The sequence below is a fragment of the Puma concolor genome, chromosome B3, assembly GCF_028749965.1.
Source record: "Puma concolor isolate L17-30 chromosome B3, mPumCon1.1.hap2, whole genome shotgun sequence".
Lineage (NCBI taxonomy): Eukaryota > Metazoa > Chordata > Mammalia > Carnivora > Felidae > Puma > Puma concolor.
In genome coordinates, this window is record NC_141672.1 from 110,358,527 (window position 1) to 110,382,126 (window position 23,600).

General features: G+C 46.6%; 1 protein-coding gene across 3 annotated transcripts in view; it reads left to right on the forward strand.

Annotated features, from left to right (window-relative positions):
* MAP2K1 (mitogen-activated protein kinase kinase 1) overlaps window positions 1-23,600 on the forward strand; it is a 79,389-nt gene that overhangs the window by 20,116 nt on the left and 35,673 nt on the right. For all 3 annotated transcript variants that reach the window (XM_025919190.2, XM_086710998.1, XM_086710999.1), the window contains exons 2-3: window positions 17,947-18,157; window positions 19,480-19,626. In XM_025919190.2, the coding sequence (XP_025774975.2) occupies window positions 17,947-18,157; window positions 19,480-19,626 (358 nt within the window). The remainder of the gene's footprint in view (window positions 1-17,946; window positions 18,158-19,479; window positions 19,627-23,600) is intronic.

Genomic DNA, 23,600 nt, shown 5'->3' on the forward strand with positions numbered 1-23,600 from the left:
CACAAGAGGGTCACAGTGTTGGTGGTAATCATAGCATTTGTTCTGTGAGGCTTTGTATACTCTTCATTGGTTGTTTTTTTTTTTTTTTTTTTTTTTTTTAAAGTAATCTCTGTGTCCAGCGTGGGGCTTAATTCACGACCCCAGGATCAAGAGTCGTATGCTCTACTGAGCCAGCCAGGTGCCCCTACTCCTCATTGTTTTTAGATCTGTTTGTTTCCTTATTCAACCACATGAGGCATGTGGGTTGTGTATTATCTTTACTCAACAGATAGGAAACTGATCTTGGTTAAGGGTCTTGTCTATGTCACACCAGCACCTAAGAGTGCTTATAGTCCTCTGTACTGCCTTTTTAGCCAATATCCGCTTCCTTGCTCAGAGGAGAAACATTTGGGAAGCATATGCTGTTGGTGACATCTTTCTTAATGCTTTATTATTATTATTTTTTAAGTTTATTATTTTTGAGAGAGAGAGGGAGGAAGACAGAGAATCCCAAGCAGGTTCCACACTTTCAGCACAGAGCCTGATGGTGGGGCTCGAACTCAAACCGTGAGATTATGACCTGAGCCAAAATCAAGAGTCAGAGGCTTAACTGACTGAGCCACCCAGACACCCCAACGTCTACCCTGTTCTGTGATGTTCCTTCAGCCCCATGCCTGGTGGAGAGAAGGGCTCAGGGAATGTTTGGGGCTGGATGGATCCGTGAGCCTCCCTTGCTGGAGGAGCTGAACACTTATCCCCAACGGATGTTGGGCTTCTTGATGGACACATGACATTGGTGGCTGAATATACATGCACCTGTGGCTTTTCACACTCTCCCCCCACGCCTCTCCAGGGACTGGGATAGGACAGATGGTCGTAGACACAGGCTTCTCAGCTCTGCATCCTCTCTGCAAATCACATTTGGGGAAAAGTTAAGTTTGTGCAGTAATACAATTTCGGTAACACAGTTTCATACTGCCGGTGAGTTGTTTAACACTCCCTGGATAAATCACACTTCAGCAGAACTCATTTGGGAACAGAGTTTAATTTCACTGTAGGTGGCTGTGATTCCAACCCACCAGGCCCTCCCACCCCTCCTAATAAATCTAGGCTGATAAGGTGAATGCAGCACTAAGCCAGGCTATTTCTGAACCTGGATAGCCTTACTCTATATTAATAGTCCTTTTCACCCCCAACACCTTGCATTCTTTGTCCCCTGAGGATAGACACCCACTTGTCTATCCTTAAATGTTAGAGATGGAAAAGACCTTTATAGTTCAGCCTCACGGATGATGATGATGATGAAGGGATTGGGGTCCAGAGAGGCCAGGTGGCTTATGGCTAGTGAGTGACAGCCTGAATCCAGATCCAGGGCCCTCGATTTGTCTCTAGTGCAGGGCTCTTGTTTTCTGCCCCGCCCCAGTGCACAACCTTTGATTCTGTTTTATAGCCAGGGGAGAGTCTATATGTTCAGCTTAAATTGAATACAGGTGACCACTTTACTGTTAAATGCCCTCAGCACAGAGTGAATTCATTTCCTGTTAACCCTCACAGCCTCTCTTGCCCTATCTTTGGCAAGGGCCATTAAAGTCTTGGCAGATTTCTGTATAGTTAACTGCAGCCTAGGGGTAACCCTGTGTGGGTTTGACTGATAGGATTTAACTTTTAGGAAGAAAATGAAAAGCACGGGTGATAAGAGTATGTAGAGAGAGAGAGGAAAAAAAATATTGTTAAATTCTCTCTTAACAGTATACCTTTTGGCCGTTTGGCTCCAAAAATCATCATATTTTGGTTTCAAAAATGGCGGATAAGACATAGAATCCCAAAACTGCTGAAGATTATTAAAATGTATTAAAGATGCAAGCCTGGAGCTTGAAAAAACACTTGTCATTTGTCATGGAAGCGTCAGTGTTCTCCGTTCTCCTGCTGATGGACTTGGGGAAGTCTCGGGAGCTCAGCAACTGGTGTGCCATGGACTGTTCTGTGGTCCCCCCGTCTGGGGTGTGCATACTCTTGTCCACGGGGGCACTTTTAGGAGAGACACATAGGCTGGCCAGCCAGCGGGGTCCGTTCAGCCTGTACTAGGGTGATGTATGTAGCAGGAAGCCAGTTGTAGCACAGCAGGAGATAGTTTTTCTCTGTACAGGGTCTTCATGTAGTAGGTCATTAGTGTTGATTTCTTGGCTTAAAAAACTGTGTATCTTCCTCTTCTTTCTTGACTGTAAAGGGCAAGGGGAAAAGAGGAGCTCATTATGCCCTGTTCTCTTCTTCTATGACCAGCTTCCCCACAGTTACGAACTCTGTTCTGGCACTTAGTGGGCAGTCTTGCTCTTTGTTGGAGGAGTGATCCCTAGAGGCAGACAGCTGAGGTTGGAGTCCTCCACCCCTAAACACTTACATCAGTTGGAATTCTTAACGTCTGTTATCCCTGGCTTCCTCATTAATAAGTTAAGTATGGGGGTGATAATACTACCTAACTTGTATGGTTGTTGTGAGAGTTAAATGTAAGGTGGTAGGATAACACCTAACTCAGTAGGCAGTCAGTAAAATGTTACCCATGGCTTTGTACGTTTCCTTTGGGGTTTCTCTGTCAAGTTTATTGCCAGCATTTGGGAGTTCACCCTCTCCTTTAAGGTTGAAGTCCGATATCGTCTTGTCCTTGAAATTTTGCCTGGTCTCCCTCAGGAAAGTTCTGGCAAGGCTGTCCATGAACTGTTTGGGAGGCAAAGCACTTTGTGTGTGTGTGTGCGTGCGTGTGATCTTCATATATTTTCTGTGGTTTCATGATCTACACTATGAGCTTCTGGAGATTTAATAGTTCTGTCTCCATGCTCCATTTCTAGCCAGGCCTGGCATGCAGTCAGCGGTCTGTAAATGTGGAATGAATGAATGCTGGTGTTAGCTTACAGAGCCCGTGTGGGACAGGAGATTGGCTTCATTGGGTTTCCACTGATATCAAGGGCAATATTATGTGCACTGAGTTTCTTGATCGCTCTTCTTGAATCATTTCTTCTTTTTGTCCTTTTTGGGTGATTACGCAAAGCTGGACTAGTTGGAGCCCCCAAGTGGGACCAAGAGATGTGGCTCTTACTGGACTCCATTATAGGTCAGATGCTAACTTAATGCAGTGCATGGCATGAAGGATGCCGGTGTATTTTATGATCAAATGGATTCTAGTTACTAGACTGGAAATGACTGTGGTGGGTGGGGATGTCATAAATATACTAGTGGTTTGGGGGCCTGAAGGAGTTAAAGCTCCTCTCTGAATAGCCAGAGCAGCTCCTAGGAAGTAGCTTCCGAGGCAGGATGTGGCAAGCCAGTGGGTAAATGAGCGCGTTCTCCTTTGGAAGAAAAGGAAGTGGGTGGGGGAGAAGTGAAGAGGAAGAGCTTGGTGGACATATCTTTTTATCTTCTGCTGTAAGAACGTGCTTCTCTTTGAATGCCAGACAGAGCCTGCCGAGTTTTTAACCCAAAGTGACCAGGGTCCAAAGAATGCTTAATGATACTGGTTTTGCAGTTTTCTTGTTTTTTTTTTTTTTTGTTTGTTTGTTTTTTTTTGTTTTTGCCCCACAGTATCTCAAATTTAGTATGCACTGGAGTGTTGTCCTAGTAGGTTTTATTTTCTAATATTGATCTGTGGTGTATTATTGAATGCTCTTTGAGGATTCACAATTAGTGTAAAGTGTCAACCACAATCACACTCTTCTGACCAAGAATTAACTAATTAGTTAATTATTTGTTTTTGTTTTTACTTTTAAATAAGCTACACCCACTGTGGGCCTCAAACTTACAACCCTGTGATCAAGAGTCGTATGTTCCACCATCTGAGACAGCCAGGTGCCCCTAACCAAGAATAATTTAGAAAAAAGTTTTTTGTTTTAGAAAAGCCTCTTTGATGTGTTTACTTATTTATCTGTTTCAGAACACATTCTTACCCATTGTTTGTCCGGGTGTTCATAACAGCTTCTTGTGATACGGGACAAGAGTGTGCTTCCATTTCGAGGTTCAAAGTTACATGGCCAGTTACCGGCAGGGTTGACAGAGGGCTCCAAATTTTCTGACTTCCAAGTTCAGGGTTGTTTCCATACTCTTGGTACCTTCTGTTAGAAGCATGGTTTATACATTGGAGGCAAATTATTGATGATGCAATTTTGCAAATAAAAAGAGCCCTCTGGGATTTCGTAATTGAAATAGGTGAGCCTCAAGCATTGCTGGAAAAGCAGCCATCACTTCTGTATGTATCACACAGATAGCAATAATGCAAATGAGTGTTGGGCTTGGGAATTGAATCCAGGACTATGGATTGGTGTGTGAGAAATACTGTCAAAGCCCTTTTTGAGCCAGTCTTTGGACCAGGGTAATGAGAGTTTAATTATCTGGAAGAGAAGTCCCCTGTGGGCTTCCAAGGATTTGGAAAGCTGAGCTCAGCAGCTTTTAGACTTCAGATTTTTATATCTTCTTTGTCTCAAGGAAGCTAGTATATCTCCTGAGGTGTGTAGCTCGTGATTCCATTTCTGTGAAGGTTCCAAACTAGAATTTTTGCACTTATTCATATATCTATTTTGCATATGCACATTTTGGGTGATTTGATCCCAGAACCACATACTTAAATTGTGATTATTTTGCATGTATTTTAGATATTTAAATATAAGAAAGCATTCTTATGGCATTTTTAATTTATTTTTTAAATTAAAAAATTAAAATCTTGTGGCATTTTTTTGGAAACTAAGGTGTCAGATGGCTCTTTGCTGAACTCTAAACATCCTGAGGCGTTCCAGACTGGTGTGCTGGGACCATCTTTTTTTTTTTTTTTTTTAACTTAAGATTTAAAATTTTTCTCTTGAGGTATAATTGACGTATAAGTGTGCTGATTTGATACGTTTATGTATTGCACTATGATTACCACCATAGCTTTAGCTAACATCTCTATGGTGTCACCTAATTATCATTTCTTTTTTGTGGTGGGAACATTTAAGATCTAATCTCTTAGCAGCTTTGTCGTATATGATACAGTATTGTTGACTCTAATCTCCGTACTGTGCATTAGGTCTCCAGGCTGTTCATCTTCTGCAAGTTTGTACCCTGTGACCAACATTTCCCTAATACCCCTTCCTCAAACCTAATTCTTTAGCATGGTGTGCTGTGTCCTTCATGGTCTAGCCCCAGCTTACCTTCCGGCCTCTGTGCGCTCTCCTGGTGCACCTACCTTCTGGCCACTTGGAACTGCTTGTAACTTTCAGTGCCTTTTTATTCATGCTGATGCCCAAGCCTGGGGTGCTCTTTCCCCTGCTGCAAATTGAGTTATCCTTCAGGACTGAACCTGGGCATTATGTTTTCTTTCCTTTCCTAACCTTGGAATTGGAAGTCTTATCTCTGTTCTCATAGCCCCCTGTGCCCACCTCAGCGTTACCATCTCCCTTACCTTACTGACTGCTCTGCTTGTTAGTATCCTTCCCTGTGTTTGGCTTGCACTGTGATACCTGTCCTTTCTTTCATCTCTACATCTTTGTCTCCTGGTCTCTTTCTTACACACACACACACACACACACACACACACATCTCTACATCTTTGTCTCCTGGTCTCTTTCTTACACACACACACACACACACGCACACGCACACGCGCACACACACACACACACACGATGCCTGGTGAGGGTAGGGACCCAGTCTTCCTCATCTGCACCTTCTTAGCCTTTAGCACAGATTGTGCCTGTCACACAGTGGGTGCTCTATGAATAATCTGCATTGCATTTTCACAGCTGTGGGCGTAAATGGGTATCAGCCAGATGTCTACTCAGCTTTCCCGTCCCCTGCCCTCTAGATTGAAGTGGTCCTGCAGGTTTCCATTCTCATGGTCACTTATGCTTCTGTAGGACCCATGTTTCCCTTTCTGTGTTTTTTTTTCTCTTTTTCTTGCTCTGTGTTGAATCAGCTTGGAATTCGGCCCCTTTTTTCCCGATTTTCACCAAACAACAAGAATGAAACATACAAAAAGCTATTTTCGTGCAATGCAGATTGGACTGAAGGTCTGGGGTAGGGAGGGTGTATTACATTATAGCAATAAAGACAGCTTAAAAATCTTATGGCGTTAGATATCTTTGGTTTTAAATGATCTTTGCCCCGGTGCCTTCTTTCCTCCTGTGCTACTTTACAGACACTCTTCAAACAGGCTTCTCCCAGCTTATTCTGCAGCCTAAATCATTTCTCCAGCTCCACCCCTATGTGCTGTTCAGATCTGCTCCTGCCTATGCCATGGCTGAGGATCAGGCCCTTTTAAACTGCCGGCAAGCCTTCTGGTCCTCTGGTAGCCCTTGTTGTGAAGGGGGTTTGTTAACACAAACACTTAACCAACCCCCTGCCCCTGTCCCTCCTTTCAGAAGACCGAAACAAGCACTGTTGGTTTTGGTTTTAATTAAATTTTCCCTCTGGTCTGTGATTTTACTTCTGCCAAGTACATTTTGACCCTACCAGGCCAACTGCTATTGATTTGAGGACCTAACTAGTAGTTTTCTACAAGGTGAGCACTTGTATGGACTTCTAGTCATGGTCCTGCAGGGTTCCCTGAGCATTGCCAGATGGTGATGTGGGGAGTATGATTTTTCTCGGAGATGATGTATGCTAAGAGGTGAGGTTTGCTGACCCCTCTAGTGTGTACTTGGATCAAAGAGAGGGGCCAAGCTGTAATAGACATGTTGTTCATGTGCTTAAGGAAGGAACAGGTTTGGAGAATTGATGATTTCTCCATGTGGACTAGAATTGGAGATGCATTTTGAATGCTGTTTCTCCTGAATTTATCTTCCTGCCTTAGCTGTGCTTTTGAGCATTGGCTCTCTTCCTTTTTTGCCTTGGGGACTCGAGTTTCCTTATGGCTCTGGGTTATGAGGTCTAGGATGATGGCCGCATCGGGTCCTGTACCTTTTTCTCTCATTCAAGAACAACTCGCACTGCTGATTCCCAGAGCAGCATTGGCCATTACTACACAGGCAGTTACTAAAAGGTCTTTCTCTGTATCAGCGTCTCAAAATCTGGGGTCAGATACATCATCTTTACAAGGCCACAATCAACCAACTTGTCCTTTCAGGAACACACCCATTGTGTGGCCACCACCAGGCCCAGGGCTCCCTTTGATTTTTCTGAGGGTGACCACATACTTATTGGATGTTCCACTTGGGTTGTCTATGGTATTTTCTCGCTTTCGGTACTCTCTGCTGCCTCCTCTCCACCCTGCCTCCCTCAGTAGGCCCCTGGCTCTCTTATGGCCACCCAAATTTTTACTGCTTCTACCAGTGTGCTTCACCTGGGCCGTGTCCTTTCTCTTCCCTTCCTGTCCCATTCAAAATATACCGGCCTTGGATGTTCCTCTGAAAGGAATTCCTCTTTGGGTAGATTTGTTGTCTTTCCAGGGACCTTTTAGTACAGCACAGTTCTTTGCTTCAAAGGAATCGGTCACTAACGGGTACACACCTGTGTCAGGGTCGATCGGGCGGGCGATTTGTTGGAAGGACATGAGATCTTTGGCTCGTGGTGTGGAGAGAAGGTAAGTTTTGGAGTTCCAGCCCTAGTCTTAATTGCTCCTGGCCTCCATTTCCATTTCTGTAACATGGGAACAAAATACCTAGTTTTTAATGTTGTTGTGAGGACTAAGTTAGTGGGTATAACATGGCCAGCATTTAAGAAGCTCATCTCAACTACGTTTACGTTTCATTCTTTATCAGACCGTTCTTACGTACCTCTTTCCCCCTCAAGTAAAGGTGATGCTCCTTTCTGTCCTTCATTTTCTCTTTTCTCTTCCCCATCTGCCTCCAGATTGCATCACTTTCTCTCTCTCTCTTTTTTTTAATTTTTTTGGTACTTCTCTGGAAGACTGATCCTTTAGGAATTAATTCATATATGGCTAATATGAAACAAATTTTGTCCACTGGAGCAGAAGAAAGCATAGTCTGTCAGTTGTTTCAGGCAACAATATGACACCCCCTCTCCGATCCAGGATGTTGTTCAATATTTAAGAAGAGTCTGCCTGAGTGGGTGGTCCTGCCACTCCAGAGGTTCGTCTGTGTGGGTGTGTGCCTGTGTGTGTTTTTCAGTGTGACTCTCTACAGGAACATGCCAGGGGAAGGCAGTTTGTATAATTTCGGAAGCCTGTTTGATTCCGGGGGCAGGGGAGTATTGCCTGTTGTTGTTGTTGTTATTATTTTGCTTATGTTTTTCTTTTTTAAGGATAAGAATATGTGATTTTTTTTTTTTTTTTTTTTTTAAGTAGGCTTCCTGTCCGTTGTGGGGGCCCGAACTTATGCCACGATCAAGAGTCACATGATCTATTGACTGAGCCAGCCAGGCTCCCATATTTATCTTTTTTTTAAAACTATTTAAACCTGTTTTCTTGACTTTGAGAAACATTTGTTGATTGGCCTGGAAGCCACTTGATTTAAAGTGACGTAAAAGAGAAACACTTGTCCCGACTTTCGTTTTAAGTTCTATTCCTCTAACATTGTTTGCTTATAATATTTTTAAATCCCTATTCTATATCATTTTCTACAGAGTAGACCATGTTAGAATGCCCTTTCTCCTTTTTTTGCTGTCTAAATCTTACGTATCATTCTAGCCCATCTCTGGTCTCCCGCCCCTACAAAACTCAGTGTGGTTAGGCCGGCATCTCCTGAACTACGGAGCTGTCAGTGTCTGAGGCCTCGAGAAAATCAGGGGAACTGCAAGACAGTTTTTGCCCCACAGTCTTTGTTGGGAGTGACCGCGAAACCAGTGAAAGGCAACAAAGGCGGTATTTAACTACATTGTACATTTTTGCCAGGCTATTGATTTATTGCATGAAAACATACTGATGCAGGAGTTTCATCAGAATGGGGCTGGCAGTGGTGATCACATCATGGTGTTGTTAGGAGACCAAAGGGGCTCCTCTACCTTGCTCAGAATGCCTGTCATACTACGGGTCCTTAGTAAATCAGTAGTGAGCACTATCAAATCAAATGTTACCCTTGCTAACCAGTAATTAGCTGCCGACAGCATAACAGTATTAACTACTTGTTAAGCCCTTCAGATGATTCCAACATTTTTTTGCATTACACGCTTATGTAATCTCCACTACAACCTTTTTTTTTTTTTAATAATTTTTTTAATGTTTATTTTTGAGAGAGAGGGAGGGAGGGGGGAGTGATGGAGGGGCAGAGAGAGAGGGAGACACAGAATCCAAAGCAGGCTTCAGGCTCTGAGCTGTCAGCACAGAGCCCGACGTGGGGCTGCAACCCATGAACCGTGAGATTGTGACCTGAGCTGAAGTTGGACAGTTAACCGGCTAAGCCACCCAGAAACCCCATTTTTTTTTTTTTTCTAAGTAAGCTCTACACTCACTGTGGTGCTTGAACTCACAACCCTGAGATCAGGAGTTGCCTGCTCTGTTGACTGAGCCAGCTAGGCACCCCATCCACAACAACCTTTTATTTAGCATCACATAATTGGCTTAAAGAGCCCTTAGCTGTCTGTATGCCTCTTGCTGCCACACTTAGGGCCTTCTGGTGTCAAAATGCATGTATTCTCAGAAAAGGCCTGGGAAGATAGAGCAGTATAGTCTCAAAGGAGAAACCAGTGATGGGACGACTGGGTGGCTCAGTTGGTTAAGTGTCCGACTCTTGATTTCAGCTAAGGTCATGATCTCATGGTTCGTGAGATCGAGCCCCACGTGGATTCAGCGCCGATGGCACAGAGCCTGCTTGGGATTCTGTCTCTCTCCCCCTCTGGCATGCGCTCTCTTTCTTTCTCTTTCTCTCTCAAAGTAAATAAATAAACTTAAAAAAAAGGCAGTGAGGGGCACCTGGGTGGCTCAGTTGGTTAAGCCTTCAACTTCAGCTCAGGTCATGATCTCACGGTTTGTGAGTTTGAGTCCCACATCAGGCTCTGTGCTGACAGCTCACAGGCTGGGGCCTGCTTCAGATTATCTGTCTCCCTCTCTCTGCAACCCCCCTCCCCACCGACTCAACTCTCTCTCTCTCTCTCTCAAAAATAAATAAACGTTAAAAAAAATTTTAAAAAAGCAGAATGGGAAAATGGCCAGTGTTTGTGGAGATGCCTGGCCCTGAGACTTAGCTGCAGAGTTCAGTCCTTGGAATACTACAGGACGAATCTGATGTTAGGATTAGAGACTTCTAGCATTGAAAAGGACTTTAAAGACCACGTAGTTTAACTTGCCTATTTTACCTATGAGAAAAATTGAGGGGAAGTGAGTGAGTAGTTCACAGACCAAGTGACTTTCAGAGTTGAACCCATGTCTTCTGGCTCCCAAAGCCCTCGCGCTTATTAAGCATGGAGTATATTATATGGCAGCCACATGCGTGGTTTGTTTGTGTGTTTGTTTTTCTTTCTGGTAGTTTTATGTCCCATTATGAAAGACCAGCTTTGTGCTGACCCAGAAGCAGCTGATTTCCTGCCTGTGTCACTGGCCCTGGGTCTGGGGGCTGCTTTCAAGAGCAACGACTGTGAGGCTTTGCTCACCTATACATCTGTCAGCAAGCAGAGAAGAGTAGGTGGCCAAGAATTGATTTACATTAGCAGCCAGCCTCAAGGAAAAGGGAAAAAAATACTTGTGCTAAATTCAGTGAAGCACATTACGAACCGGGCGAGAGAATGGCTGTACTGAAGCGTGTCTTCCCACAGCTGCCTAAGAATCTAAGCCCAAAGCTGGGTTCAACACCAACATGAAGCAGAGGTCTATGCTGGAGGAGGAATAGGAAACTTTCCCCTGCCCAAGAACTGCCACAGATGCAAGGCAGAGTTTTGGTTGCCATGGAGAGGAGGGGAAGTCCACGTTCACAGGGCCTGTTCAAGACCAGGACAAGAGAGAACCTCCCTATGGCTACCACAGGCACAGTGTCTGGCTTGTGCCGTGTACAGTTTGAGGCCCTGGTCGTTACTTCGCGTCGTTACTTCGTGTCCAGCAGTACGTGCGGACTGCTTTTTCCTTTAAGACTATACTGACTGTTTAATCTTCCCAGGCCTTCTCTGGGGATGCATGCATTTTGACACCTAGAAGGCCCTTAGGAAAGCAGCAGGAGGAATACACAGTTAAGGGTACCTTCAGCCAGTGATGTGATGGTAAATCAAAGGTGGTCATAGAGATCCCGTGAGATTATTATGTGTGAGTGATAGCAGTCCACCCCTGGGGGAGGAGCAAGGGCGTGGAGAAGGACCCCACTCTGTGGCCAGGCATCATGGGACGGTTCAAAGCTGAGGGAGGCGTGGGAACACTGAAGGGGGAAAAAAAAACCCTCTGCAGCTCAGGCTCCACTCTCAGCACAAGACAAAACCCATTGCTCGAGAAACTTGCAGCCTGTGGTGCACTGAAATTACCAGCATTCACAAGAAAACCCAAACCTAGCTCCATTCCTGACTAATACAGCATGACCGAAGAATGCACCCATTTCTAAGCATAAAGACAATTTGCCTCAGTCCTTAGTCTTCTATTACGATGCACCACTCAATGCAGTATTAAAATGCACAAAGAATCACGAGAGAAAAAACAACCTGCAAGAGATAAGGCCGGTAACAGAACTAGACTCCGGTGAATTGGAGCTTTAAAATAACCATCATTTATGGACGACCTGCAAGAACAAATGAGGAGTTTCAGAAGAGATGGAAACTAAAAATGGAATCGAGTGCAAATGCTAGAAAAATTTAAAAACACGATATCAAAGGTCAACAGGTGTATCAGCAGACCAGAGGGAACTGAGGAAAGAATCAGTGACCCTGAAGATAGGTTGAAAGAAATTATCCACACTGGAAAAAGAAAGAAAGAAAGAAAGAAAGAAATTTAAACTGAGATGCAAGGAGGAAAAGGATAAAAAGAAATCTGATCACAGTATCTAAGATACACGTATATAGACAGAGGAAGAGATGGGCATTGAGAGAGAGAGAGGAGACAGACAGACACTGACCTGACCGGAACTTTTAAAGGGATTGGCTTATGTGATTGTGGAAGCCTAGGCTGGAGGTCCGTGGAAGACTTGAAGTTGGGAGTCCAGAGGCAGCCTGCTGACAGAATTCCTTCTCTGGGGAGGTCAGTCTTTGTTCTTAAGGCCTTAAACTGACTGAGTGAGGCCCATTCACATTATGGAGAGTAATCTGCTGCTTTACTCAGAGTTCACCAATTTCCAACCCCCCCCCCCTCAAAACCCCACTTTAGTAAAAACATTCCAAATCAAGTTTGACCACATACCTTAGCACTGTGGCCCTGCCACCCTGTTACCCTGCCACCTAAAATTAGTCATCACGTGTCTCCTGGTTACTGCTCCCCACTCCAAAAGGTGTTCACTTTTCTACTTTATAACTGTATAGGCTAGTTTTGCCCCCTTTTTTTTGTTTCTGTTTTTGTTTTTGTTTTTGTTTTACCTAGATGCAGAAGAACACATTTTTTTTTTTATGACCTAGAGTTTTATTGCCTAGTTACTTGAGCAGCCCTTCCCAGCATGGCCTGCAGGGTTGAGGTGTAAGGGTATACAGCCTCTTCTCCACCTTGTTGTTTGGGGCTGGCCTAAACTGCACTCCCTACCACAGATGGGCTGGCCGAGGCTGGAGTCTGGAAAGTGGTTAGCTGTGCCTTTGGCCCCTCTGCCTTCCTCTGTCAGGCCCATTCTTCTTTCTTCCTCTCTTACGCTCTTTGTAACCCCCACATCCCCGCTGTCCAGGGTTTGACTGTATAGAGAACCTAAGACCAGTTCTCTTTTTTCCCTCCCATCTCCCTTCTTTTGAAGATCCTCAGCTTTTCAACCTGAACGCACCCTCAGTCTTACTTTGTACTTCCTCAGCTGGCTGTCACGTGCCCAGGCTTGGATCTCAGAGATAACCAGACAACCACACTGCCCGCCCCCCCCCCTTTTTTTTTAATGGGTGTGGAAACTGAGGACCAGAAGGGTAGTAGCTTGCCCAAGACCTCATAGATGGGAGTGATATAGGGTGAGAATTGAGGGATTGCAGTGTTTGTCTCTTGGTGCTGTTCCCCCTCAGCTTAGGTCTCCTGTCTTCCCTATTCTTTCCCTGCCCCGGTAGTGTTCCTATCTGCCAGATGCCACAGGGGACAGAGAACTTCCCAACGCCCTGGGCTCTCTGAGGACACCCACCTGCTGGTACCGGGACCCTGTCTTTCCTCCAGTTCAGTGATTGATGGTCACCCTCTGCTCTTCTCTCTGTGCTCCTTCCTGGCCAAGGCAGGGCCTGCCACCCAGGGCTAGAGCAAGGCTCAGGTTGGTGACAGGCCAGCATTTGTGTGCTACTTGGCTCATTTCTGTTTGGTGTGTGGCCATTTGAAGACCCCATTCCTTTGTCTAGACGTCACCTCCTTCCCCCTTCCCATTTCAGTGACCATCAGGGTTGGGGAAGGCAGTGTGAGGCCTTGAACGAAGCTCTGTTCTAGGAGCTGAGAGACCTGGGCCTCCGTTTCCTCACCTTTGAAATGGGTTGGATCAGGAGGTCTTTACCTTTCCCTCCTTGTGCTACATTTTGTCCTGCTTCCTGATTTAAACCACTGAGCCACAAATGCAAGATTCCAGTTGTGGCGGTGCAGTTATGCGCAGCAGATGGGTGGGATGAGAGAGAAGGAGATGTTCCGGCCCATAGGATCATCCCTCTCCACCCACTGCATTGTGCCTCCCTGGAGTTTTCAGAGCATAAATGACAGCCCTTGTTTTTTTCCACATTCCTTGCTCTTCTCTGCATTCCCATTTCAAACCTATAATCTTGTATCTCGACAGACTTGTGTTTACTGTAAGACAGCCGTGGTGTGGAATGCACGTGACCATGTGTCATTTTCTCTCTGCTGTGGTGAACAGGGTGATGGGGGTCAGATGTCACAACTGGTCCCTGGAGAGGGCCGTGTGTGTGTCAGATAGTTCTTGTTCTGGGCTCCAGGTTCCTTTCTCAATCTGTAGTTCTCAATTTGCTGATTTCAGTTAAAACCAAAGATTGTGAAGGACACAGGTCTTGCCCTCTGAGATTTGGAGATTTGTGGTGTGGTTGAGGGGTGACAGTCCCCTCTCTTCCTATTTCCTTTGCTTGAAGCATTTTGCCTTGGGGTGGGGCGGGGCAGAAATGAGCCTTGTTGAACACCATTGAGTCCCTGTGCAGGAGGAAGCAATACTAAAGAATGTTACATTATTGATGGATTTCTTTTTAATGAGTACTGAAAGCCATTTTGATGCCAGGATTTTCCTTTCACCTTCAGATAAAATCCTTGGTCTTTCATTCTCGGCAACAGTTCTTTTTTTTTTTTTTTAATTTTTTTTTTTTAACGTTTATTTATTTTTGAGACAGAGACAAAGCATGAACGGCGCAGGGTCAGAGAGAGGGAGACACAGAATCTGAAATAGGCTCCAGGCTCTGAGCTGTCAGCACAGAGCCCGACGCAGGGCTCGAACTCACGGACCGTGAGATCATGACCTGAGCCGAAGTCGGCCGCTTAACCGACTGAGCCACCCAGGCGCCCCTCGGCAACAGTTATTTAAAAAAACTTTTCAAGGGCTTTAAGAGTTGTTAAAGGAAAGGCAGTCATTTCTGGATTCCACGGTGGCTGCCTTGGCGGTGGCTCCTCGTCTTCCAGCCTACCGGCACTTGCCTAACATTAGTTTACAAGTGTGTGAAGATTCCATTGTTCCTTCCCATTCATTTTCTGTTTCGATCCTCCCCTGGTTAAGGAAGCATGGAGTTGTTACTCCATTTTACAGACGAGAAAACTTGATATGTGTCAAAGTTAAATGACTGGTCCATGGTCACACAGCTAGTTGTTGACTACTCGGGGATAAGAGTCTGGGATTGCTGATTACTAATGGCTTGGTAGCTTGGCAACACCATTCCCTCCCCCCACCACCCAAGTCATCAGGAAAGTCTTGCCACCACAGCGCACAGCCTTTGCTGTGGCATAGCCTTCTGAAAGCATGAATCAGGAGCCAGTTCCTTAGCCGGTAGGGTAGGTGGTTGGGCAGGAGAGCATGGAAGGTCGAAGAAGGAGGAAGCCAAGATTTAGTTTTTCTTCCTGAAGGTGGGAGAATTACTTAATTCTACTGAGAGTCAGGAAAATGAGCAGAGTCAACATTTCCTCTTTTTCTTTGCCAGATGGATGGGGTTTCTTGTGGCCACTGTTACTTGCAAGGTAATGTTCAGCTTGATGTGCGGGGAGGATTGCATCTGGCGTGAAGGGCTCTTTGCATAGGTATACTGTCTTCATGTATGAGCCAGCACTGGTATGGCACATGTCCCACACTGGGACCTTACCCACGTCTGCAAGTGCCCTCCCTTGAAGGTGTTGAACTTTTTGAAGAGGTAGTGCAGCATAAGATTAGAGATTCTCTCTGCCCAGGTTTCACTCCTTGCTCACTAGCTGTGTGACCTTGGATGAATCACTTCACCTGCCTGTGCTTGAGTTTGCTATCTGTTGTAATTGTAGAGTTGTGGCTGAAATGTATTAGCAAGTGTAAAACAGAGCACGGGCAGTGTTGTGACGAGAGTGATTTCCTTCCATTCGGTCCTTCCCTCTTCCTCATCCTGCTCAGCGTTCCTGCCTCACAGAAGCCTTTGGAGACTGCATTTCCAGCCTGACTCCTGAGCCCTACAGGCAGCTGTAACCTCATCGAAGTTTTAGCTGTGAGGGTCTGTCTGTGTTTGACATGTGTCTCTAAATGTTGTCTTTGATGGGTTCCTCTGTGGACAGACCTCAGAGAAAGGAAACCTGAAGGTGGCACCGTGCCCTTGCAGCCATGCTTGTTCTGGGTCCCTACCCCGACAGACCGGGGCAGCTTAGTTGAGCCTTTAAGCAGGATGAGAAAATTGCCAGCTGTTTTAGTCTGTTTGGGCTGCATAACAAAATGTCATAGACTGGTTGGCTTAAACAACAGAAATTTATTTTTTCATGGTTCTGGAGGCTGGAAGACCAAGGTGAGGGTGCCAGCACGGTCGGGTTCTGGCGAGGTCCCTCTTCCTGACTTGCGGACGGCCATCTTCTCTTGGTGTCCTCACACGGCCTTTCCTTGGCGTGTGCACGGAGGCAAGGAGGTCACCTCTCTTCTTCCGGTCACCAGTCCTATCTGATTAGGACTCCACCCATATGACCTTACTTAACCTTAATTACCTCCTAAATGTCCTGTCTCTAAACATGATTACATTGGGGGTTAGTGCTTCAGCAGGAATTTTAGGGAGACGCATTTCAGTCCGTGGCACCATCCATTCTTCCCTGAGAGCTGCCCAGGGAGGAAACTTGGTGAAATCAGCCTTGTGTGCTCTGTGGCCCCATGGACAGTTACTTGTAAGGCAGTATTGGATCTTTCCATAGACTGGGGAGGCAGTAGGTCTCAACCTCCCTGCCTTCTTGAGAGTTGGAACAGAGGGTGAGCGAAGAGTAGAAGATGATGCTTACTCCTGCCCTTGAAGCTCAGAAACGGTGTGTATGTTGGGGTTGGGCACCAACCTTCTGATGTGTAATGATGCCCTGTCTTGTCGCCATGTTGTTTGTTTAGACTGGGACTAATCAAATGAAACACCGTGGACGCTCTCTTTACCACCCTGTTCTTATAAACCCCCCAGGAATAATGAATGTTTTTTCGTTCTCTGTAAAACAACCCATACTGCCCACCAGCCTGCTGAATGCACAGCTAAGCAGGCTGCTCTCTGCCTTGCCCACTCGCCTCGGCACCCACTGGCTGAATTATGTGCTTACCCAGAACCAGAGTGTTCCCAGCATCTGTTCCCAGCATCGTTTGTTCGGTTGTGGCTGGCATTGCAATTAAGTAACATACTTCAGTATCAGATAAACTGGTGAAATATGACTGCAAATGAAGTGGGATCCCCACCCCCCCCCCCCCCCCCCCGCTTTGAACACTAATTACAAGCCATGGAAAGACTCAATAAGTCCAACTCACTAAAACACATTACTGTCAAATTAGATGAGCATTAAAATTGAGGGAAATCATAAAACTCTTACAATTTTATTTTGATATTACTCAGTAAGTGGCTACATTTTTACTCTGAGGACTCAGGAATTGGAAGTGATAGACGATGTATTGTTTGCTGGTTCATGTGAGGAAGATGGCACCGGGCTCTTACTAGCGGACTCTTACTCAAAGAGAGGGCCTTGCCCCGCCTACATTAGAAGATGGGTGAATAAATGCACCTTTATATGTATATTATATGCAAAAATAAAAATTTTGGGTAGGTATTTTTATGATTCTTTGCTTTATTTTGATTAACCTGGTTCCGGACCTGATCACATTAGAGAGGAGGGTTTTTGCTGTTGCCATATAGTTTAGAGTCTGTTGTGATAGTTTGGTTTGATTTCAGTTTAGTGCTTTTAGGAAATAGATTTTATTTTGTATGTGGTGCTAACTTAATAATCCAACACTAGTGGGGGTTTGGGAATTGGGGTTTTCATTTTTTTTTTTTTTTTATATTTATTTATTTTTGAGAGACTGAGCACGAGCAGGGGATGGGCAGAGAGAGAGGGAGACACAGAATCCAAAGCAGGCTCCGGGCTCTCAGCTGTCAGCACAGAACCCGAGGCAGGGCTCGAACCCACCAAATGTGAGATCATGACCTGAGCCAAAGTCAGACGCTCAATCAGCTGAGCCACCCAGGCGCCCCAGAACTGGGATTTTAAAACAAATGAAGGTGGCTCGTTTTGGATATTAGCAGATTCTTTGGTTCCTTCTGTAGACTTGCAGCATAGTGAGAGAGGCCTCGTTTTACAAATGAGGAAACAGAGGCCTTGAGAGGTGAAAGGTGTCGGTGAGGAGTAGTGACAGGGAGTGGTGGCTGGTGGCATAGTGAAGGGAGCAGGGCCGCAGCACCTGGAACCCTCCCTTGGAGTCCCTCCATTCGTTCTCCAGTCCGGCCCCGGAGCTAGTGCTCGCCATAGCACAGGTGCTCCTCTGGGGGGCCTCTCTGATGCCGGTTCTGACTCATGTTCCCTCTTTGGGACAGGACCAACCTGGAGGCCTTGCAGAAGAAGCTGGAGGAGCTGGAGCTCGATGAGCAGCAACGGAAGCGCCTGGAGGCCTTTCTTACCCAGAAGCAGAAGGTCGGGGAATTGAAGGATGACGACTTCGAGAAGATCAGTGAGCTGGGCGCCGGCAACGGTGGTGTGGTGTTCAAGGTCTCCCATAAGCCGTCTGGCCTGGTCATGGCCAGAAAGGTGAGGCCACTCAAAAAATAAAAAGAAAGAAAAAAGTACTGAATCAGGTTGGTGACTAGGTGAATTCACTTGGTGAATAGGTGATTGCATTCTCTCTTGGAAGATCGGGGGTCTGGGGACAAGGGTGGAAGGAAGATGGATTTTTCACTCGGTACCTTGTTGTGCTGTTTGAATTTTGAGCTCCTGTCATCTATCAGATTATAGGATAAACACACTGATGGTGTGTGAGGGTATTTATCCCCATCCCCAGACTGGAAAATAACAGCAAGTGACCTTTGCGAGCTTTCTGCGTGCTTTGGAAAGAATGCAAGGGTGCCTGTTTGCCATTATCTGGTGCAGCAGAAGCTGCTTGCTTTTAGGCAGCCCCGGCGATGCACCAGACCCTGCTTTCAAGTTGTTTGCCTGGCCCCGGCCCTGCCGCTGCTTCCCCCTCACTGTCCTGCAGGGAGCATCTCCGCTCCCCTCTGTGGCAGGCAGTGTCCGAGCTGGACTCCCCTTTCTGTCCACCGTGCTCCTCCCCTTTCTGCACACAGCCCCTGCTCCAGCGAGGCCCGGCCCTTCTGTGTTCTCCGGCACACCATGCTTGCTTCCGTCCACGTATTTTTGCTCAGGCTGCTCCCTCCATCTTTTCAAACAGCGCCCGTCTTCCCGTCTTCACGGCCTGCCTCTCGTCTAGCTTTCACTGGTCACTCCAGCCCATGCTGATAACCACTGGTTTCCATGTCCTCTGACACTCACTCCTTGTCTGCGGCCCTTTCTAGAAGCTTCATCTCATTCAGCAACCATTTCCTATGTTTGTTGTGTCTGTCCCCTGTCTGCCTGGAGGAAACAAGGGGCAACATGAGAGGGACATGGGTGGCACCTGAGGCCCTGGCCAAATCTCAACCACATCAGGCTCCTGAAGTCAAGGGAAGCTCCCCGGGCAGCTTGGGTCCCCACTGTCAGTCCTTCCTACCTCTCCATTTCTACAGCCCCCGAGTGCCAGCCGGCTCCTCAGGCTGCTTTGTCTTCCTCTCTCGGCTTCCCGGCTCCTTTTAGAGGAAATGCTCCTTTCAGCTTTGTGCTTGGGAGGGGTGAGCCCCCCTTCCTCACTCTTGGCTCCTAGGAGCGGAGGCACAGCCGTCCTCCCCTCATTATGGCTCCTCCCGTACCATTACCTGCCCTGGTAGGTTGGCACTGAGTGCTCTGGTCGGGCAGAGACTTGTTAAAACGTGCCTGTGTCCTCTCCTCCCACCTGTAAGAGCTTAAGCATTTAAGAAGGCTTTCATTCATCCATCCGTATGTTTTTAAAACATCTCTTCCTCCCACCTTTCTTTCCCCAGCTAATTCACCTGGAGATCAAACCTGCAATCCGGAACCAGATCATAAGGGAGCTGCAGGTTCTACATGAGTGCAACTCCCCATACATCGTGGGCTTCTATGGCGCGTTCTACAGCGACGGCGAGATCAGTATCTGTATGGAGCACATGGTATGTGGTAACCCATTAGCCTCTGGAGCAACAGCCTAGGAGCTGGATGGCTCTGGTCTTGTCTTTGGTTTGGGACCAGCTGCCTCCCTTTTCCTCCCTGGATCCACGTCACCGTCTTGGGCATCTGGGCTTTGAAGCTGAAACATCCCTGTCCTCAGAGTCTATAATCTGCTTTAAGGACAGTCTGGAGGGGTTCTTTGGGTGTGCAGAGAAGTAATATCACTTGATGCACATCAGAGAAGGCAAGTGAGAGGGAATTTAGGGGCTAATTGTGTGGATGTGAGCTGCCGATCTTGGTACCATTAGCTGCCTGGAGTCCCTTCTCTTTCTGGTGACTGACAGTAATAACAGCATCTACAACAATAATCTAGCAATACTCATACTAGTAAACTAATATTTATCAGGTTTTATAGCCTGGACTACCCTACGCATATTAATATTTTATTGCATTTTTGCAAGCCTTATTGGATGGGTAGATCATCTGCATTTTACAAATGAGGAAACTGAGGCTCAGAGAAGTTAATAACTTGACCAAGGTCATGCAGCTAGTAAGTGGAATTGGCAGAATTTAAACCAAGGCTGTTGGGCCCCAGTGCCTGTACTTTGTTGAATCCACTGGATAGTGATTGGGGCTCTGTTTCCATTCTTGATGCCCAGAATCTCAGAGAGACAGGCTGGCTTCGTGATGGCTATTTTTTCCTGTCCCCATTAGGCACCAGGGGACTTTGGAATCTGAGATGTTTATTCATATCTCCCTTCTCCACAAAAATCCGAGTAGACACTGTCTTGTTTGCCACTGTGTCTCCAAAGCCCAGAATAGCCCTGGCACCCAGCAGGCGCTCAATAATGATTTGTTTACAGATGTCACCTTCTCGTCAGGACCTTGGGCAGGTTTCTTTATCTTTCTCATTCTCCCTTTCCTCATTTGCAAAATGGCCATTACCATACGGACCTCGTTGCGGTGAGGATTGGTGAAAATAGCAGAGTAAGCCTTCCGGCACACCTACCCCAAGCTTGTCTCGTGCAAACGGTAGAGGTTGCCTTATTCTCACTGTCGCTGACAGCTCCGGGATGAGGGCTGACATGACTGAGTCGGCGAGCTTAGGGCTGCTGAACTTTGAGCCCTCGGTCTGGCAGAGTGTCCCTCAGCTTCTCCACTTCCTTCCAGACCCTGGCTCTGCTCCGACCTCTGGAGAGAGCCCCCAGGCACGGTCTTCATGAACTCCAGGAGAACCCTCCCCAGGAGGTTTGTCCCTTGCTGGCGCCCCATTATGTTGAACTTCTGTTCATGTTAATTGTCAGGAAGTGCCATACGTATGGTGGCCGGCGTCTGCCCAACTTTTGTGGTGCCATATGGAACATAGAACCTGGAACGTCTCCTGCTCTCCTGAAGGTTCCCAAGAAAGCTCTCGTTCCTCTTGCTTGAATGGGAGGGAAGCAGCCTCTGTGCAAAGCACATGAACATTTCTGGTTTGGTCCTCACCCAGACCTGGGGTACTGATATTTTCCCTTTGGGTCTTAGCCTCCCTTTGGTGGGGTGCAGGGCAAGGGGGGGGGTGTTCCTTAAGCTTTGGGTTTCTTGGGCTTTTCGTGCTGATGATGGTTGGTTTTCTAGCTCTAGCCCAGAGGTTTGGATGAAGATGTGTAATTGGCAGTGGAGGTTCCTTGAAAACTAGAAGAGGGTGGAGGGTGGAGGCAATGGTGATAAACCAGTGACCGGAAAGGCCTTTTTTCTCTTAGGTGTTGCCAAAATAATGGGAGGTGGGTGGCAGCATGGGTAGACATGGTAGTAACTAGCTTTCCCATTTTCTACCGCTTGGTGAGTCCTTGCCATGTTATATAAGTTATTAATCACATCAGCCCTGTCATGTGACGCAATGTTGACCACCCTCCCCGAGGTGGGCGAGGGAACAAGGCCTCTAGGGGCTTAGTAATTAGCTTGGGTTATATAACCAGTAAGTGTCAGGGCTAAATTCTGACCATCTCCCCCCCCCCCCCCACAACCCCTCCAGCAACCCTCAGTTTGTTCTCCATATTAACGAGTCTCTTACGTTTTGTCCCCCTCCCTGTTTTTATACTATTTTTGTTTCCCTTCCCTTATGTTCATCTGTTTTGTCTCTTAAAGTCCTCATAGGAGTGAAGTCATATGATTTCTGTCTTTCTCTGACTAATTTCACTTAGCATAATACCCTCCAGTTCCATCCACGTAGTTGCAAATGGCAAGATTTCATTCTTTTTGATTGCCGAGTCATACTCCATTGTATATATATACCACATCTTCTTTATCCATTCATCCATCGATGGACATTTGGGCTCTTTCCATACTTTGGCTATTGTGGATAGTGCTGCTATAAACATGGGGGTGCATGTGTCCCTTTGAAACAGCACACCTGTATCCCGTGGAGAAATGCCTAGGAGTGCCATTGCTGGGTCGCAGGGTAGTTCTATTTTTAGTTTTTTTGAGGAACCTCCATATTATTTTCCAGAGTGGTTGCACCAGCTTGCATCCCCACAGAGCTAAATTCTAAGCAGTGTCTCTAACTAGGTCTGCTGTCTTTAAATTTGATACTCTCTCAGGGTTTTCTCTGCAGAGCAGTGTTTGGACCAGATCTTCTCTGGGGACCCCTGCCTACCCTAACAGCCTGTGTTTCTGTGGTTTTTGGCACTTGTAGCCAGTCAGGGTTTACATTAGTTCATCAACATGGGTCCAGCTTCACCAACTCTTACTTTTGTGCCTATTATGTGCAGGGTGCCACATGAGCGGCTGGGGGAGTGGAGACATTGAGAGTAGTCTCTCTGTTCCCCAGAGCTGTTTATAGGCTGGATGGCTGCGTTCTAGGGCCTTCGTAAGTGAGTTGTCAGTGTGGATGGAGGGGCTTCTGAGCACCAGGTGTGTGTCGTCTCACGCCTGCGGTCTTTGGAACAATCAGATTCTTTCCTGAGTTACCTCCAAGTTCTGTGCAACTCGGAATTCTCCCTTTGTTAGAGGAACCAGGGCGCTGTTTGTAGGGTGAGCATGATTGAACTCCATGGTGCTTGCTTCAGATGTTAGGATTAGGCCCCAAACATGGATAGGCAGTGGCCTTTTCATTTATTCACAACTTGCTGGGACCTGTTTTATTGGCCTTATTTCACCTCTTGCTACGTGCAGTTCAGTTTTTTTTTTTTTTTTTTAATTTGTCTTAAATTGATCTGTGGTGAGGCTTGCTCATTGTGAAATCCTTCATTCACTTTGGATTCATAGATACTGATCACAACCTTTGTACCTCTTGCTCTGTCCTTGCCACTCAACCCTTCCCTCCAAGAGGACAGGATGACTCAGGACATGACAGGGGTTGGCTTCCCGTTCTCTTGGCCCAGTTTCAGTATCTGCAGGTCAGCGTTCCTCCAGTGGATTTGGCTCTGTGGGTAGGGTAGGATCCTCCCTCACAAGTCTCTGAAGCAGAAGATATCTCTGGAGTTACCCAGGGAGGGGCCCGAGCCTAGAAAACTGCCTTTCAGAAGGTGGGAGGGTCAAAACCTTTTGAAGGCCAAGCACAGCGTTTGACATCTATTAGGTGATAGGTGTCGAGCGGCCGAATGAAGGAGGCCAAGATGGCGGAGGGCATGGACAGGCCTGGGACCCAGTGGGAGAGAGTTAGGCCTTGGAGTCCACAATAGAGTCTTCTGTTCCTAGATATCCATAGGCCCAGAGAGCAGCTGGAACAGTCTGTTGATTTTAGTGGAGAGGCTCAGAGCTACCAGAGATGGAACCCTGTAGTGAAGCTGTTGTGGCCTGAAATCCAGGCAGCCATGCTCCAGAGTAGCTCTCTGGTCTAACCCTGGACCCTCTCACCCCTTCTTGGTCCCTGAGTAGTCCTTTCTGCAGGAGAGCTCCCATCCTGGCCGCCTCTGACAGGAAAATTCTGACTGCTGGTGGCTACTTCTCTTTGGGTATTTCTGCTTTGTCTCAGCTTCCACCTCTCAAAGGTGTC